Source organism: Elephantulus edwardii, unplaced genomic scaffold (genome assembly GCF_000299155.1).
Source record: "Elephantulus edwardii isolate Elephantulus edwardi_28Jun2011 unplaced genomic scaffold, EleEdw1.0 scaffold00066, whole genome shotgun sequence".
Taxonomy (NCBI): Eukaryota; Metazoa; Chordata; class Mammalia; order Macroscelidea; family Macroscelididae; genus Elephantulus; species Elephantulus edwardii.
This window is the reverse complement of record NW_006399816.1, coordinates 8,912,360-8,930,240: the sequence shown is the minus strand read 5'-3', so window position 1 is coordinate 8,930,240 and position 17,881 is coordinate 8,912,360. Positions and strand designations below refer to the sequence as shown.

The following is a 17,881-nucleotide window of genomic DNA, read 5'->3' as shown; positions in this document are numbered from 1 at the left end:
GGAGCAGTAAGTGGGGTAGAAAAATAATATCTCACATCCAGGCTTAAGCCCAACAGTTCCAAAGCACGATTTGTCAATAAATCCAGGCTCCGGTTTCAGTTGAGCAATCAAATCCAAATCATCCAGCAAGGTTTACCTGAGAAAAGTTCTAAGTCAGCTTCTGTTTCATACATCTAGCAAGAGCAACCAAAACTTTAACTGTGTCCAGCACAGATGCAGGAGGCCTCAGGTTACATTTGTCCACAGCAGTTACACAGTCTTTCCACCACCAGAGTCTCCCTCTCACCAGGGTATTGCTGCCACAAAGCTTGCACACCCTCAGTCTTCCTCACCTGAAGAGTTGTTGCTCAGAGTGGGTAGCACTCTTTCTCTTATCCTACTCCCACAGCTGATGCTGTTTTGCAAAACCATGTGTCTGCAGTCAAGGTAGCTGGAGACCTAACTGCAATGGCTGAGTAAGGAGCTGCACTGCCACCAGCAACTCCATGATCATTAATATCACATGCAAGCAGAATACAGCTGAAGATCATTCAAAAACGGCTAGAACAGTACTTAGATAGGAAACTGACAGAAATTAATGCAGGATTTAAAAGAGGCCATGGCACCAGGGATATCATTGCTGGTGTCCAATGGATTCTGGCTGAGAGTACCAGAAGACTGTCTATTTATACTTTATTGACTGTATTATACAAAGGCACTTAACTGTATGGATCATAACAAGTTATGGCTAACATTGAGAAGAATGGGAATTCCAGAGCACTTAATTGCGCTCATGTGAAGATTAATACCTACTAGATCAGGAGGTTATTGTGCAAACAGATCAAGGGAACACTTATTGCTGTTATGTGCCATAGATTCACTTGGGACTCATAGCGACCCTATGTACAATAACCCTGAAACCCACTCTATCCTGTGCCAACCTTATTCTCTCTGACACACCTATCCTCATTACCCCAGTCACTGAATCTCATCTAGGGTCTTCCTCTCTTGCTCTGTCCCTCCACCTTTCCAAGCATGATGTCCCTCTCCAAGACTGGTCCCTCCTTTCAACATGTCCAAAGTATATCAGATGAAGCCTCAGAATCCTTGCTTCCAAGAAGCAGCCTGGTTTCATCCTCTCAAGGAAGAACCTGTTTTTTCTCCTAGTAGTCCACAGTACATTCAATACTCTTCTCCAGCACCACAGCTCAAAGACATCAATTATCTATCATGCCTAGTCATTGTCCAGCTTTCTGACACATAGCAAGTAATTGTGAAGACTGTGACCTGGATCAGGCACACCTTAGTCTCCAGACTTATGTCATTGCTCTTCAGTACCCTAAAGGGGTCACTGACAGCAAAGTTTCCCAATGCAATTTGTCATTTGATTGCCTGGCTACTGGAACCAAGAGTGTTGATTGTGGAGCCAAGCAAACTAAATCTGTTACCAGTCTCAATATCTTTACTGTCTATCATAGTGCAGCCAGTCAGCCCAGTGGTTAGAATATTTGTTTTCTTGATGTTGAGCTTCAATCCATATTAAAGGCTGCAGTCCTTGACCTTCTGCAGCAAGCACTTCAGGTCCTTCTCAGTTTCAGCAAGCAGGGTTGTGTTTTCTCTACATACCTATTCCATCTGTATGCTGAGCAAATTATTCAAGAAGCTGGACTCTATGAAGAGGAGTAGTAAGTCATCAGGATTGGAGGGAGACTCATCAATAACTTGCATTATGCAGATGATAGAACCTTGCTCGCTGAAAGTGAGGAGGACTTGAAGCACTTATTGCAGAAGATGGAAGAATACAATCTTCAATATGGATTACATCTCAATGTCAAGAAAATAAAGATTCTTACCACTGGACCAACAGGCAGCCTCATGATAGATAAAAGTTTTAAAATGCTAACAACTTCATCTTACTTGTATCCATAATCAACACCTTCGGCAATCAGGAAATCAGGAGACGAATTGCACTGGGAAAGTCTACAGTTAGGGACCTTTCCAAATTATTGAGGGGTAATAATAACAGTTTGAGGATTAAGGTGCGTCTTATTCTCCATGATGGTTTTTTATCACTTGCTCTGCATCTGAGAACTCAACAATGAATAGGGATGACAGAAGAATTGATGCCTTTGAGTTATGGTGTTGGAGAAGAGCACTGAAAGGAACAAATAGGTATTTGAGAGAGTGCAGCCGGAGTGCTCTTTGGAGATAAAGATGATGAAGCTTCACCCTTCATTTAGTGAAGGGGAGAGGATTACCTTCAACCAGGTGGATTGACGTGATGACTGCTGCAGTGGGCTTTAAAGTGTCAGGAAGTATGAGGATGGTACTGGATAAGAACAGGATTCAGATTTATTGTTCACAGGGTGGCAATAAGCCATACTCAACTTGATGGCACCTCACAGTAACAACTCAATGAGAGAAAGATGAACAGTCTCCTCTAATGTGGTTTATAACCTCTGAAAACCCACTAGAGGGTCAGCTCTTAGTTGGTATCAAATCGATGGTAGTGAACAGCAACGTACAGTCATCATCACAATACAGTTTTATAACATTTTCTACCACCCCAGTAAGTTTTTTCAGAGCTAGATCTAGTCAGTACCCGCTCCCACCCCAGTTCCAGGTTATCAGTGCTTTGTAAAAATACTTTTTATAGTTATTTTGTATAACTGGCTCATATATATGTGTGTGTGTGTGTGTGTGTGTGTGTGTGTGTGTGTGCTTTTATGACTGAATGGTTTAGTGTAATTTTTTAGATCGTCTACATTTTAACATGTATGTTTTGTTCCTTTTTATTAACTGAATAGTATGGATGCATGTACTTTTATTTGTCCTGGACATTTGGATCTTTTCTACATTTGACCTGTTCTGAATATTGCTGATATTTTGTGGATGTTTGTTTCCATTTCTTTGTGTGGATGTCTGTTTTCATTTCTCTTGAGTGGGAAGGAGTAGGATTTCTGGGTCAACTGCTAAGTTTATGATCTGTTTTTTTTAGAATCTGTCATTAAAACTATACTTGCAGATGTCAAGGTCTTATTAAGAATTTATGATTATAGGTATGGGTTCTTGGTTCCTAAGAGGTAGCCTCCAAAACCGTAGAATTTTCCAAGCATATTTTTCATGAAGTGGCTCCAGACCACACTTCTTTGACAAATTATGCTAAAAAGAATTAAATCTTGGGATAATGGTGGTGTTTAGTACCAAGGAGTCGGAGCAACTCATAGTTGATCCTCTATTGAGTTTTCAGAAACAGTAAGTCACGTGAGAGTTGATTGCCTCTCTTTATCCTTCAGACCAGCTAGTGGATTTGAACCATGTACCTTTGAGTTGGCAGCACAAATACCTACCAGTAAACAACCATAGCTCCGTAAAGGCCTGTACTGGCCACAACAAGATATAAGTGCTGTCTCATCTGAGCAGAAAGAACTAGAGATTGGTTTCAGCCACATGGACAATTATTTATTTAGTTATGCTGATGTAATGAGACCTAGGGCAAAGCTCTGGACACTGAATCTCTGACAGCTTTCTATCTGGTAAAAAGCACTGATGCCTCAAAGGGTGGCCCAGCCCTTTTTGAGATATGTAAACTCCATGTATTGGGGACCTTCCTTCACTTTGCACTATATCAAGTATTGAACCCAGGTAATAGTGGGAGCCAGCAAATCAGAAATTAGGGTGTATTGGAAAACCTGGAGGACTGTGCTCTTCAACTTGTATATGAAAAATCCCAAGGAATCCACTAAAGGAACTATTGGAAATAGCAATTGAATTCAACAGGATTCAATATCAGAATATGGAAATCACCATATTGCCACAGTAGTGTCACTACTGATCATCGGGCACTACCCCAAACCCTCTGCCTTCAGCTTCATTCAGACTCAGTGACCAGAATTAGAATTTTCATATTTTCCTTTCTTCTTCTTTCCTACTTATTTTCTCATCAAGATGATTATACTGTAATTCTAAGGAGCCCTTTTAATTTAAATATGTGAGATTAAATTTGTACATTGTTACCCAAAATGAAGATTTTCCTCAGTAACAGGAGTAAATTTCAAAATTGCAATTGTCCCACAATAGACTGGCCAGCCCAGGGAGGTGAGGAAGGTACCATGACTAGTAAAGGTCTTGCCTCTTCTATCTCGTGCCATCCCTGAAGCCTGCAAGCACAGGTTTGAAGGATACATTACAGTGAGAACCCAAAACAGCTCAACAATCTGCATGTTGTATTTTTATGGCTTTTGAACTTTGTATCCAGGATTTTATACTGCCATAATTAAATGAATATGCTAAGTTTATGTTCTACTTATTTAAAAAATGTCAATAAAGCTGTACTTTGATATGGTCAAGTGGCAAATGAAGGCTAAGTGAAGTGTGAAAGATTGATAAACTTCCTGGAATATTAGAAAATAGAGTTTAATACTGAACTAAAATTAACAATGTGAGTCTTGAAGAGTCCTTTTATCTAAGCCTCACACACAGCTCTGCAGCGAGGTCAGCAGAGTCACCGAGGATGTTTGCTATTAAACTCTTCTGTACCCATCACCATCAAGTCAGTTCTAACTCAGAGCAGTGATCCTTTGGGTTTCTGAGGCTGAAATCTGTATTACAGGAGGAAATGGCCCATCTTTCTCCTCAGGAGACTCAAACTGCTAACCTTTCAGTTATCAGTGTTACACACTATACACTATGCAATGAAAGCCACACACATTATTTTATACTTTGCTAAACTGTAAGAAGATATCGGGGCCTTAGACTTTGACATGCAGTTTCACAGATGTTGCATGCTGCCTTCAGGACTGTGAAAATGACTTGGGCACGGCCGTGTCCTTCTGTGAGACGTTTTGTTCTCAGCCATCATCCCCCTCCACACTATCCCTCACCTACTGCCATTACAGTGATGACAAAGTCTGCTTGCTCAACAGTGATGTGTCTTGAATAGTGACGTTAGTGTTTGGTAATTACCCCTAGTCTGCATGATAGCCTTCAGTTTAATGGCCTTTTTTATGTTCATTCATTTTATTTCATTTCCCATCGTGGTTTTATTTCTTTTTTATTTTTGTTTTTTCTGTTCTCTTCTTTAAAACCGTCGTGGTTTGCCCTTCATATTCCCCAATGTTTGCACATGACAAGATGTTGCCATCCCAACATTACCTCCCACTTCACTGACCAGTGCCACTACTGACCATCTAGCACCAGCCACAACGGGACCACTGCCTTCAGCTCCTCGGGATGTCGTGGCCTCTCTGGTCTCTACCCGCTTCATCAAATTGACGTGGCGGACACCTGCTTCAGATCCTCACGGAGACAACCTTACCTACTCTGTCTTCTACACCAAGGAGGGCGTTGCGAGGTAAGTGCCTTTGTGTCTAGAGCCACCGGCTGTGTGTTTTATCTACCCCAGCCTCGGTGTGCTTACTTTGACTCTTTGTTGTACAGGATATGTACAGATTTTAGGGCCAGAAAAAAATACCACAAGGATGCATTTTTTTCTTCTTTTTATGTTGCTAAAAAAATTTCTAAAACAGAATTTTGTGGCGTTCTTTCCAGTCCTTCTGAGACAGATTGAGGGGTGTATAGATCTGAGGAGGAAGCAAAAATAAGGATAAGAGCTGTTTTAAGTGAAAGTATTACAGTGTGGCAAAGACTATCGTTTCTTCAGTGCAGCTTACAGAATACTGACTTAGAACTTCCAAGAGACAAAAGTTGACCTAGTAAAGTAAATGTAAAGAGATACTTGCCCACACCCTTCTGTAAGTATGGACTACCAGGTTCCACAAAGTCTCCTTGATGACGCAAGATAATTAAAGTAATATGAGATCACCGTGAGTCAAAATCAGCTCATTGGCACCTTCAACAACAATCATAATCTTCCCAAAATATCATTTCCACGAAATTCTCCTTTGTCTCCAGTCCTCTCAAGAATTCATGTTACCTTTCCATTTCTTAGAGGGGAAAAAAAGTCCAAAATCTGCAGTATACTTTACACTCTGGTTTTTTTTTATCTATTTAACCTAGTTTTCTTCATTTCTCCAGTTTGATCTCAGCTTCTAATGACACCAGTGTAATTCTGTCACCAGTGCTATCCTACATGCTGTGTCTTTAGTCACTTCTCCCCTTTTCTAACATTTTTGCCCCAGTCAGTACTTCTTGGGCCAAGTTAAACACCGTAAATTTTCTTCATCTTTAAGGAATTTTACTTATATATACCAAAATACTGAAGCTTGATTCTGATGGCATCTTAGACAATCTTAAACTCTTTGAGAGAAAAACCATGCCATGTGTTATGTGTCCTTAAAGTTACTGAGTATATGCAGCTCACTGGGAAATAGATTCCTTCATTATGTTCTTTCTTTACAACACAGCAAGACAGCCAAGATACTTGCTTTAGTTAGGACCCTGGCACATGAAATAAAGCTTGTCTTATTGCTAGGGTGCTTGCATTTGAGAACGAAATGAGAGAGAATGACAGGTACACAGAGAGCTATCAGAAATTCTTTATCCCTTACAGATTCCTATGTCTTTTGTCTGTCATTCTTGTATGATGTCTTCTCAGGCCTACCTTGAATACCCCCTGAGACTAAGACACTGCTGTCGCTGTCAGACAATATCTACTGCAGCCAACTCATTCCAGAATCAAATTTTCAGGAAATTTTGAAAACCTAATGTGTCACATGTTGTTGTTGTTGTTGCTATGTGCCGTCAAGTCGTAGACAACTCTTAGTGACCCTGTGAATGAAAGACCTGAACATTTGTATACTTTAATTGTTTCTCCAGGTTCATAGGGTTTCCAGAGGCAAGGTATTTCAGAAGTGGATGCCACTCCTGCTTCCAAGCTTGTTTCAATTGGGGAACTCCACCAAACACTGTTCACTCTGGGTGACCATTAGCACATTTGACACATCAGAATCACAGTGTTTAGCATCACAGCAACCACGAGTTACCTCTGTACCACAGATGGACAGACCAGTGCTATATCACCTAGAAGAATGTTTGAACAAAAACAATTAAAACCAAGCCTGAGAGCCGCAGATTAAAATCACCCACCTGTGGCTTGGTAGCATCACTTTCTGTCCACTAGGCCAAGTGGATGCCAGTCCTGCTTCCAAGCTTGTTTTAATTGGGGAGCTCCACCAAACACATGGTAGCTTCAAAATTGCCAGTGATTGAAAGTATTTATAGCAACAAGTACATTAAATTTATTGTCTCAAGCATTTAGGGAGCTCTGATGACCTGTAGGTCAGGAGCTTTGCAGCAATTTCAAAGGTCTGCTGTTCAAATCAGCCAGCTGCTCCTTGGAGAAAGACTTCGTCCCATGAGATTAAAACTGCTTCTAGAAAACCACTGGAGGGTCAGCTGTAGGTCGGTTCCAACTCACTGGTACAAAACAGCATCATCAAATATTTAGCAAAGCTGATAACACCCATTTTCTTTTTAAGAAGATTTATCACATTGTGAATTTTTTCCCCCTTTTATTTATTTTTTTATGCTTGGTGTCTGGTAGCCTAGTGGCAGGAGTTGCAGCACTAACAAAAAGTCTTAGGGTACAAATCCACCCACTGCTCTGAGAGGGAAAGATGGGCAGTCTCCTCCTGTGCAGTTTACAGCTTCAAAAATCCACTGAAGGGTCAGCAGTGTGTCAGGTCCAACTCAGCAACAGTGAGTGAGTGGTGCGCTTTGTTCAATAGAGTGTCACTACGACCTGGAATAGAGCATGACATCGTAATAGTCAATAAACGTTTAAGTGAATAATTAATGTCCACTCATAGAATAATAGTGAATTATTTTTTAAAATTGTTAGGGATAATTGACTACCAAACTGACGGGAAAATGAAAAATTATAATCTTGTTTTATGTACAACAAGTTAGAGATGGAGTAGGAGATTAAAAACCTGTCCATGTAACTATAGATACTATTTTTGTCGTGTTTGTGACTAAGAAAGGTCTTTTAAAGGAACATAGAAAACCTAGGAAACATTGATGAGTTTATTATAAAACAACTTAAAATTTTATTTAATAATAAAAATACTGTAAAAAAGAATTTGCAAACAGAAAAAATATAACACTTTATGAAAGATAATATATTGATAACTAGTATCCAAAAGAGCTACTGAAAATTGGTGAGTAAAAGATATCTCAAAAGACAAATTATTGCTCAGGAAAGTCACAGACATTATGGAAAGTCTATTTGATTGAGGAAGAAATAATTTTCATCATCACTTGTAATCCTTGATATGCAAAATATGGTGACTTATCTATCATTTTTTTTAACCCACAAACACAGAGTTGGCAAAACATTTAATAGTATCCAGTGTAAGTGAGTGAAATGCCTGGGAAGAAATTTCTTTTAGGCTATTAGGGGCGATATAAATTAGACGTGCCTTTAAGAGATGTAATCAAGCAGTAACTTACTAATGTGAATTCCCTTCAGACTAATAATAACCCTCTGTTTATCTGTTTTACTGATAGGCAGATACGTGTACGCACAAGGAACTCCTACAGGAAAAGGTTTATGGTAGCATTTGTCTGCAAAATCAACAAAATAATATAAATTAATGTTCATTGATAGAGGGATGTACAAATAATATTTGCATATCCATATGGAGTATAATAGACCCATTTTTAGGAAATTTCTTAAATCTGCACATTTTGTTGTATACATAAATCTCCCTCACTCTTCCTGATGATTCAGAACTGACTCATAGCTGATCTTCTGATGAGTTTCAAAGGCTGTAAATCCCATAAGAGGATTTTGTTCATCCTGTGGAGCTGCTGGTATATTCGAACCACCTTCCTTTGGGTTGGCAGCACAGCTCCCTGTGCTCTAGGCCACCAGAGCTCCTAGTGTAAATGTACAGACCATTGATTCTCTACATGGGCAATTTCACCCCCAAGGAACATTTAGCAGTGTCTGGAGACATTTTTGTTCTTATAACTAGGCTAGAGGGTGGGATACCACTAATATCTGGTGAAAAAAGACCAAGGATGCTGTTGAACACTCTACAGGGTGTAAAACAGCCCCCACAACAAAGAATGTCCAGTCCAGAATAACAGGTTCCAAGAAACTGTGGCATAGTGAGATCTGGTAGGAGACATATCAGTACATACCAGCATTAGGTTTTGAATGGAACTAGTTTTCAGGAAGAATTAGGGGCTTTTAAAAAGATATCCACATTTATTTGTGTATTTAAGCACTTTAAAAGATAATGTATCATTTTAAAATTATAATTAATGGATAATGGGTTGGAGTAAACAAAATTAGATTAATAAATAAGGTTGAGGTAGATGATAATAATAATAATAATAATGATGATGATGATGATGATGATGATGTTGTTGTTGAGTGCCATTGAGTCGTAGGTGACTCATAGTGGCCCTATGAACGAAAGTCCTCAATACTTGTGTGACTTTCATCCTTTCTCCAGGTTCATAGTGTTTCCAGAGGCAGGCTATTTCAGAAGTGGATGCCACTACTGCTTCCAAGCTTTATTTAATCAAAGAGCTCCGCCAAACACTGTCCACCATGGGTAACCATTATTGCATTTGACAGGTAGTATAATCCTGGTCTGTCCACTTACTGTACAGAGGTAACTTGTGGCTGCTGAAGAAAGATATAGGTAAGATAGATGATAGATAGATAGATAGATAGATAGATAGATAGATAGATAGATAGATAGATAGATAAAAGTTAAATTATTTAGAGCAAGAATACAAGTATAAATAAAGGAAGAGGCAATATAAGGTAGAGTTTTAATTGAATTCATGTATGTGGGAAGTGGTGTGTTGATGAAGCAAGCCTTACTTGGCACAAAGTAGTGAGAGATTAGAATAAAGTACATGTTCAGAGCCAGATGTTGGAATGCCAGGAAGAATTTGGACTTAATCAGTTAAGCAAGAAGGGACTGTTTTAAATTCCTGAGCAAGTGTGCTCTATGATGTTTTAAAAAACAGCTTATATTAGCAGTGTTTTGTGGGCATTAAACGAGATTAGAAGGAAAAGGCCTGGGATCCTAGACAGGTTAGGTTAATAGTTGTTGTGTTACTCAGGCATGCAGCGTTGACCTGGATTAAAATTAAACCAGTGATTGGGAGTGGACGATAAAGCTTGAAGATGTTTCTTGGAGAGAGATTGTGTAACTCATTTTTGTGAGTTAATTAATTGAGCAGCAGGCTCAAGTTGGGATGGTAAGGATGGCACAGGCTAGGACAAGGTTCACATCTGTTGTTCATAGGGTCACTGGGCCGTGCATGTCTTGAAGGTACCTAGCAACAACAGTTACCTTAAATTTATGATTTCTAAAGAGAGGCATGGAAGGAGTAGTGCAAAAAACATGTAAGTTAAAAGGCCATTTCCTTCTCTAAACATCATTTTTCTTATCTAAACCATGACATCAATAAATTTACATCATAGTCTTAATAATCAGCTAATTGAGAGGATCTGTGCCACTGAATATTATTTTCTCATTCATTGCTGTTGAGCTGAAACCAACTCATAGCTGATCCTTCAGTGGATTTTTCAGACACTGTAAATTGCAGGGAAAGAGATTACTCATCTTTCTCCCTCAGAACATCTGGTGGATTTGAACCACCTCCCTCTGGGATGGCAGTGCAACTCCTTACCCACTAAGCCACCTGAATTCCTTACCACTGAATGTTGTAGGATTTTCAAACTTACAGACAACAAATGTGAACCTTGCCCTGTCCTATGCCATCCTCACCATCTGAAATGCTTAAGTCCATTCTTAGAGTTACTGTATCAGTTCATCTTGTTGAAGGTCTTCCTTGCTTTTCTCTAATCCTCTGCCTGTCCCAGCATGCCACCTTTTCCCAAGACCTCCCTCTTTCCTGACAGCACCCAAAGGCTATGAGACAAAGTTTCACCATTCTGGCCTCTAAGGAGCACCCTGGTTGTATTTCATCCAAGGCATACGTTTGTTCTTTTGTCAGTAATGGGATATTCAGTACATTTTTCAAACACCACAACTCAGAGGCAGTAAGTGGTCACCCTGCTTCCCACATGTCAACATTCAACCACCAGGTGGCACTATGTACTTTAATTATGAGAGAAAATTATCTTGGCTGCCCGAGTTCCTGAAGTTAACAAAATGGTCCTTCCTCTGCCTTTTCAACAACTGTTTTCAGCCTTTAATTCAAACATCTGTATTTATTCCTATTAACTAATAAATGTAATGTGTATATTATCCAGAGGTTGATAGCATTTTAGAAATACATGAGGCCTTAAAGATCTGTTAATGATCTTAAAATCTTGTCCTCATCAAACTCATGACCACCAAATCAGAACTGACTCGTAGCTGACCCTCCATTGGGTTTCTGAGGCTGTAAGTTGTGAGGGAGGAAGTTGCCCATCTTTGCCCCCTGGAAGAGCTGCGGGTAGATTCAAACCTCTAAAGAGGTGTGGCTGTACTTATAACTTGTTAGTCAAATTTGTGTCTTCTAGAGTGCAACACCCCCATGATACATCTTGAAGGATATGTACATGTACAGCCAAGCACAATCAATAAGAGTGCATCTGAATTCCAAAATCAATCTCCATAATAGTCTATGTGTTTCCTACTGCCAAAGGGGCCCTTTAGAGTAGTGAGAGAAGATCTTCACCCTGAAACCCACAGCGTCCCTTTTCAGCAGGAAGTAGCTAAGAGAATACGCCGTCCCCTTTTCCTTATGACTCAGGGTGAAGTCTCTCTCAGGGAGGAGTGATAGGGAATGGCAAAGGATACACTGACAAAGAAGATTAATCAGAACTGGCTTTGACAAGCACTGTGGCATTTGGACAAGAACAAACTGGGAGGAGGGTAGAGAGAATAGTGCAACAATGAATGAGTGGAAGCCCAAAATCTCTGTAAATGTTTATGAAAATTAATAAAATATAATTATAGAAAAAAATAAATAAAGAGGTGTGGCCTTTGATTTAGCAGTGCAGCTCTCAGTGGAATAGGATACTGGAGCTTCCTTTAATCTAGGTTGGCAAACTGTGGACCCAAAGATTTTACCCCCCTGCTTTTCAGGGCAGTGAAACCTGTGAGAGTGGGACCTTGCCTTGTTTTTCTAAGTCTCTCAAGAGTTTTCTGCATTGAACAGTACATTATTTTCTAATATTCATTTTTCATTACTCATTTTAGTGGACACTATTAGAGCATTCCTTCTCAGAAAGATTTTGTGTTACACAGCTTCTACTCTCAGATTTCACTGCATTTACTGTCAGGTTCTTTGGTTGCTATCAGTCATCTAAAGGATGACTATCGTGTCTCCTCATGTGAGGATCAGAGAAAAGAGAAGAATCCCAAAAGCACATGGGCACAGTTAGTCCAAAGGACAAATGGGCCACGTGAACCTCATCCTCCATGACTGAGACCAGATGAACAGATGTTGTGTGACTGTCGCTGCTGACCACTCTGAAAGTGATAAAGGATCTTGGGCAGAGTGAGAGAGAAATGTAGAACAAAATTACAGTGCTAAATGACCAGACCTACTGGTCTGATAGAAACTGACAGAGTCCCTGGCATTATGTCTATTAGATTCCACTCGGGCCTAGGTCAATCCTTCCCATAGTTCAATTTTTAACCAAGCAGTGCGGACCTCAGAAATGAACAGAATTAACACAGGGGAAAGTGCAATATCCCATATACACTGACAGTCCTAAGTGCAGCTTATTATAACTCAGATGTGTTGAAGTCAAATATTAAAAACTGTAAAGATTTGAATAAAAAAAGAAATTTTGCCAACTTTTGGGTTTTTTTGGTTTTTCTTAAGTAAATGAGCTCAGAAGTTGAACCTAAGGTAAGGTTAATGATTTTCATTTAAGTAAAATAGGCCTTCCTCCTGTTACTTGTCTAGGAGAACCCCATACAAACTTTTATGTGTCAAGTGAACAAAACAAACTTAGTTTATACTCTAGTGGAGGTTTAAGTTTAGTCAAATGTAATTGCAGGTAGCTAAATGGCACATAACATACTATCACAGATTTTGAAACAGGAGTGGCATCCACTTCCTAAACAACATGCCTCTGGAAACTCTATGAACTTTGATAAATGTCGATAGAAAGGGGCTTCAGGCCTTTTGTTCATAGGGTTGTCATGAGTTGTGCTCAACACGAAGGCATTCAACAACAAAATGTCTTTTAGACAAGATCATGTTTTAACAGAATTTATTCAAGTATCAGAAATCTCAAAGTATAAGAGCCACTTGATATCCTCCTCCTTGGACTCTATACTTTAGAGGTTTAGCTGAAGGGAAAAGATATCCCAAATGTCTCTGAGCAGTTTATTTTATTACCAGGGTAAACTTTTTCAGTGAACCTAACTCATGTAAGTGAGGTTTACACATGGATCTCACTAGATGGATGGCTTATGGATCAGATTGACTATATCAGTGGAAGGAATCATTAGAAAAGCTCAATATTTGCATCAAAACCAGGCCAGATGCTGACAGTGAAACAGACCATCTACTCATGTACAAGTTCAAATTGAGGCTGAAGAAAATTAAAGCAAGTCCACAAAACCCAAAATACTATCTTGAGTCTATCGTATCTGAATTTAAAGTCATCTTAAGAATAGATTTGAGGCATTGAACTCTAATGATTGAAAACCAGATGAGTTGTGGGATGACATTAAGAATGAAATAAAGACAGAAACAGTCACTACAGAGACAAAGGAGAAAGAAAAAAAATGGATGCCAGGAGAGACTCTAAAAATTGCATTACAACATGGAGAAGTCAAAACAAAAGGAAGCAATGTTGAGGTAAAAGAGCTGAATAGGACATTTCAAAGGGCAGCTGGAGAGGATAAAATATAACAGAATGTGCAGAGAGCTGGAATTGAAGAAATAAAAAAGGAACTCACTTAGCATTTCTCAAGTTGAAAGAACTGATAAACACATTCAAGTCTCAAAGTGTAATACTTAGAGATGCTATGGACAAAATCTTGAATGACCCATTAAGCATTAAAAGAAGATGGAATATACCGAAACACTGTACCAGAAAGAAATGGCTGACACATGTTTCAGAAAATCCCATATGATTAAGATCCAAGGGGGGAACGGGTGGGATCAGAGGGGTGATTATAAGTAGGGGCGAAATCACAAAGTAGCACAATTTGGTTGGGGGCACAGGTAAAGGAAATGGGAAAGATCTGGTGGGGAACTGAAAAGACAGGGTATTAGTGGTCATAGTCCAATGGTGATTAATTTTATAAAGCATAATGAATGGGAATGATTGTATCAAACACAATGTGAATGAAGAATAGTGTGAAACACAAATTATATGAACTTTGTAAGCAACCCAATAAAAAATACTTTTTTTTAAAAAAAAAAAAAAAGCCAATAATGAAAGAAGTTCAAGCTTCACTGAAAACACAAAAAATAAGGGCCCAAAAATTGATGGGATACCAATTGGTAGTTTTCAACTGATAGATATAGCCCTGGACATGCTCACCAGTCTGTGCCAAGAAATTTGGAGGACAGTTGCCTGGGCTACTAAATGGGAGAGATCCTTATTTGTTCCCTTTCCCAAGAAAGGTGAGCCAATAAAATGTGGAAATTATTGAATAATGTCATTAAATATCACATGCAAGCAAAATACTGATGAAGGTCATTCAGCAGTGGTTAGAGCAGTACATAGAAAAATGCAGAAGTTCAAACCGGGAAGAGGCCATGACAGCAGAGATGTCATTGCTGGTGTCAGGTGGATCCTAGCTGAAAGCAAAGACTACCAGAAGAATGTCTGTCTGTGTTATATTGATTATGTGAAGACATTTGACTATGTGGGTAATAACAAATTATGGCTAACGTTGAGAAGAATGGGAACCCCAGACCACTTATTTGTGTTATGTAAAATCTATACCTGGACTAAGAGGGTGTTGTGTGAACAGAGCAAGGGAACACTACATGGATTAAAATTAAGATGTGTGTCAGGATTGTATCCTTTCTTCATAGTCAGTTAACTCTGTATCCTGAGCAGATTATTCAAGAAACTGGACTCTGAATAAGAATGTGGTATCAAGATTGAAGAAAGACTCATCAGTAACCTTCGTTATGCACATAACACAACTTTGCTTGCTAAAGGGAGGAGGACCTGAAGCAATTGCTGCAGAAGATCAAAGCTGCACCCTTCAATATGGATTGCATCAAGAACACAAAAATTCCTATCATTGGACCTATAGGCAACATCAGGATAGGTAGAGGAAAGATTGACACTATCAACAACTTCATCCTACTTGGATCCACAGTCAGTACACTTGGTACCAGCAATCAGGAGATCAGGAGATATACTGCATGGGGAAAGTCTGTAGTCAGGAGCCTCTCCAAGTTACTGAGGAGCAATGATGTTAGTTTGATGCCTGATTCAGGCCATGGTCCTTTCAGTCACTTGCTGTGCCACTGAGAGCTGGGCAGTGAATAAAGAAGACAGAAGAATTGATACCTTTCAACTGTAGTGTTGGAGGAGATTCCCTACCCTTTCCCCACAGAACAGCTGATGAGTTTGAACCATATGCCTTTGGGATTGCAGTGTAGCTTTTTACCACTAGGCTGTCAGAGCTCCCTGCTGTTTCTAGAGAAACTAAAAATGCATTGCCATCTGGTTTTGGTTTTCTTGGAATTTTTTGCAATCATATATGTTGTGTGTGTGTGTGTATGAATATATATAAAGCTTTTATTATTAGTTTTTTATTTGCATAGTCATTCATATACCTTGTGTATCCATCATGTGTTTTATAGATTTATATATACTATATATTGTTTTATATAATTAATTCCTATTGACTTATGCCTATTATCAGCCCAACTTTTTAAGCCCGAATTGAATTTCTCCTATTCCTTCACCCCATCTGTCCTCTAACCTCTGCTGTGCTAGTGATTGCTCCTCTTTTTTCCAGCCCCCCTTCTCCCCTTCTTAGATAAGATTTAGTGTTGTGATTAGTCTATTTTATGGATTGCTTTACGTACACAACTCATTTAAATGGTTAATATTTTGTTCCAAATTTTAATAATGTTGACACCTAGCATTTTTTTGAAAAATGACAGTCTGTTGACCAAAATACACACAGCATCCCTTGATTGTTTCTGGTGAAAATTGAGTCATAGCTACAATCTCTTTCTCTTTTTTCCCCTGAGAATCATTCTGTAAAACTCAAGTCTGTACAGCCCATAAAATTGGCAAGCTGCTCCATTTGAAATGGTATTCAGAGCTCACTTCTCTGTGTTCTCTCTGAAAGGAAGTTGTGATTATAATCTGCAATATCAGTGTTGGAACCAGGGCACCAGAAAGTTAACAGTATGTGTGATCCTTTCGCTTTTCCGCTGTTATATTCTACTGCTCATCACCTCATCCCCAAAAGTGTCATTATTTGAAAACTGAAAATGTGGCCTAAAATTTTAGACTTCGATTTAAGAGTGGTGTTTGTAGTCATTATAATGTGAATGAAATTGCCGATTTTAGGAATCTTCCTAACAGATGCTATTTCTTTCTAAATCTTTCATCATTCAAAGGGAACGTGTTGAGAACACCAGTCGCCCAGGAGAAATGCAAGTGACCATTCAAAACCTGATGCCAGCAACTGTGTACATCTTTAGAGTAATGGCTCAAAATAAGCATGGCTCTGGAGAGAGCTCAGCTCCACTCAGAGTAGAAACACAACCTGAGGGTAAGTCTTGAACTTCCTGTCAGCCTCGCCTGTAGGTGAACTTGAAGGTAGACCTTGTGTTTGGCTTTGCCCACCATAGAGAGACAGACATAATGCTTCTTTACCTTCAAAGAGCTCATAAATTAGATAAATGTAATTAACATTGAACAATAGTAAATGATAGATAATAATATTCTTCTCCAAATGCTTCTTAACATACATCTTATGATCCTTTTGAGATTTAGCTCAGTGTTTTTTTTTTTGCTCTGATCCTGTCTTACAGCCCTGATTTCTTTATTTTGCATTATTACATTTTTTTTTTAAGAGTTTCACTCCTGGTATTTTTATGGTACTTCCTGAAATGTTTCAGTGTCAGCTAGTTCTTTTTGGTACAGTGATTCACCATCTTGTTTTGATGCTTTCTGGGTCAATCTATTGCCCACAGCATCTTTTAGTATTGTAGCTTGAGGCTTAAATTTGTTTTTCCGTTCTCTCAGCTTGAGAAGTGCAGAGCAAGTTCTCCCCTTTTTATTCTTTTCCACTTCAGACTTTTTTCCTTTTATTGTAAGCCACTCTCTTTCCTAGGATCATCATCTGGTCTCTTACTATTAACTACACTTATTATGTGTGCTTAACAGCTTCCAGTAACAAGGATTTTACTTCCACTAAGTTCCATTTGTGGAAACTCTGATCAGGAGACTAAAAATATTAAATAAATAGAGTGATAAAATTAGGGAATAATTCATCCATTCTACCTATTGCATATATTAAGTGAAGTCAAAGCTAGGAAACTTCACTTTCAAATGTTGTAACAAATCATTCACTCATCAAGCATTTTATTAAGACCAAGCCTACTCCAGTACTGTTGAGTTGCTTCAATGTCTAGTAAGCCTGCATCAGGCTATAAATTCTTTGGAAGGGAACCAATTTTTTTTCCCATAGAGCAGCTAGTACATTTTAATCACTAACTTTTCAGTTAGAAGTGCAGCACATAACCACCAAGGCTATGTCAGCTTCCTATTAAGCACTTTGTGTGTGAAGCCTTTAGGAATCTTGGTAGCATCCTAGATTGAGTGTGGGGCTAATTGCCTGGTTAGCAGTTCAAACTCACCAGTCACTCCATGGGAAGAAAAAAATAATCAAATTTAAAGATGAAAGATGTAAGAAGAGTGGATTTGTGGCTTGAGCACTATGCGTCATTCATTGTACTAGGCAGTGAATGTATAAAAATAAGATTTGACTCCTCTCTGCAAGGAGCGTACAAT

General features: G+C 39.0%; 1 protein-coding gene across 3 annotated transcripts in view; it reads left to right on the top strand.

The window, feature by feature from the left end:
- NEO1 (neogenin 1) overlaps positions 1-17,881 on the top strand; it is a 247,473-nt gene that overhangs the window by 166,329 nt on the left and 63,263 nt on the right. For all 3 annotated transcript variants that reach the window (XM_006888320.1, XM_006888321.1, XM_006888322.1), the window contains exons 8-9: positions 5,173-5,332; positions 16,483-16,637. In XM_006888320.1, the coding sequence (XP_006888382.1) occupies positions 5,173-5,332; positions 16,483-16,637 (315 nt within the window). The remainder of the gene's footprint in view (positions 1-5,172; positions 5,333-16,482; positions 16,638-17,881) is intronic.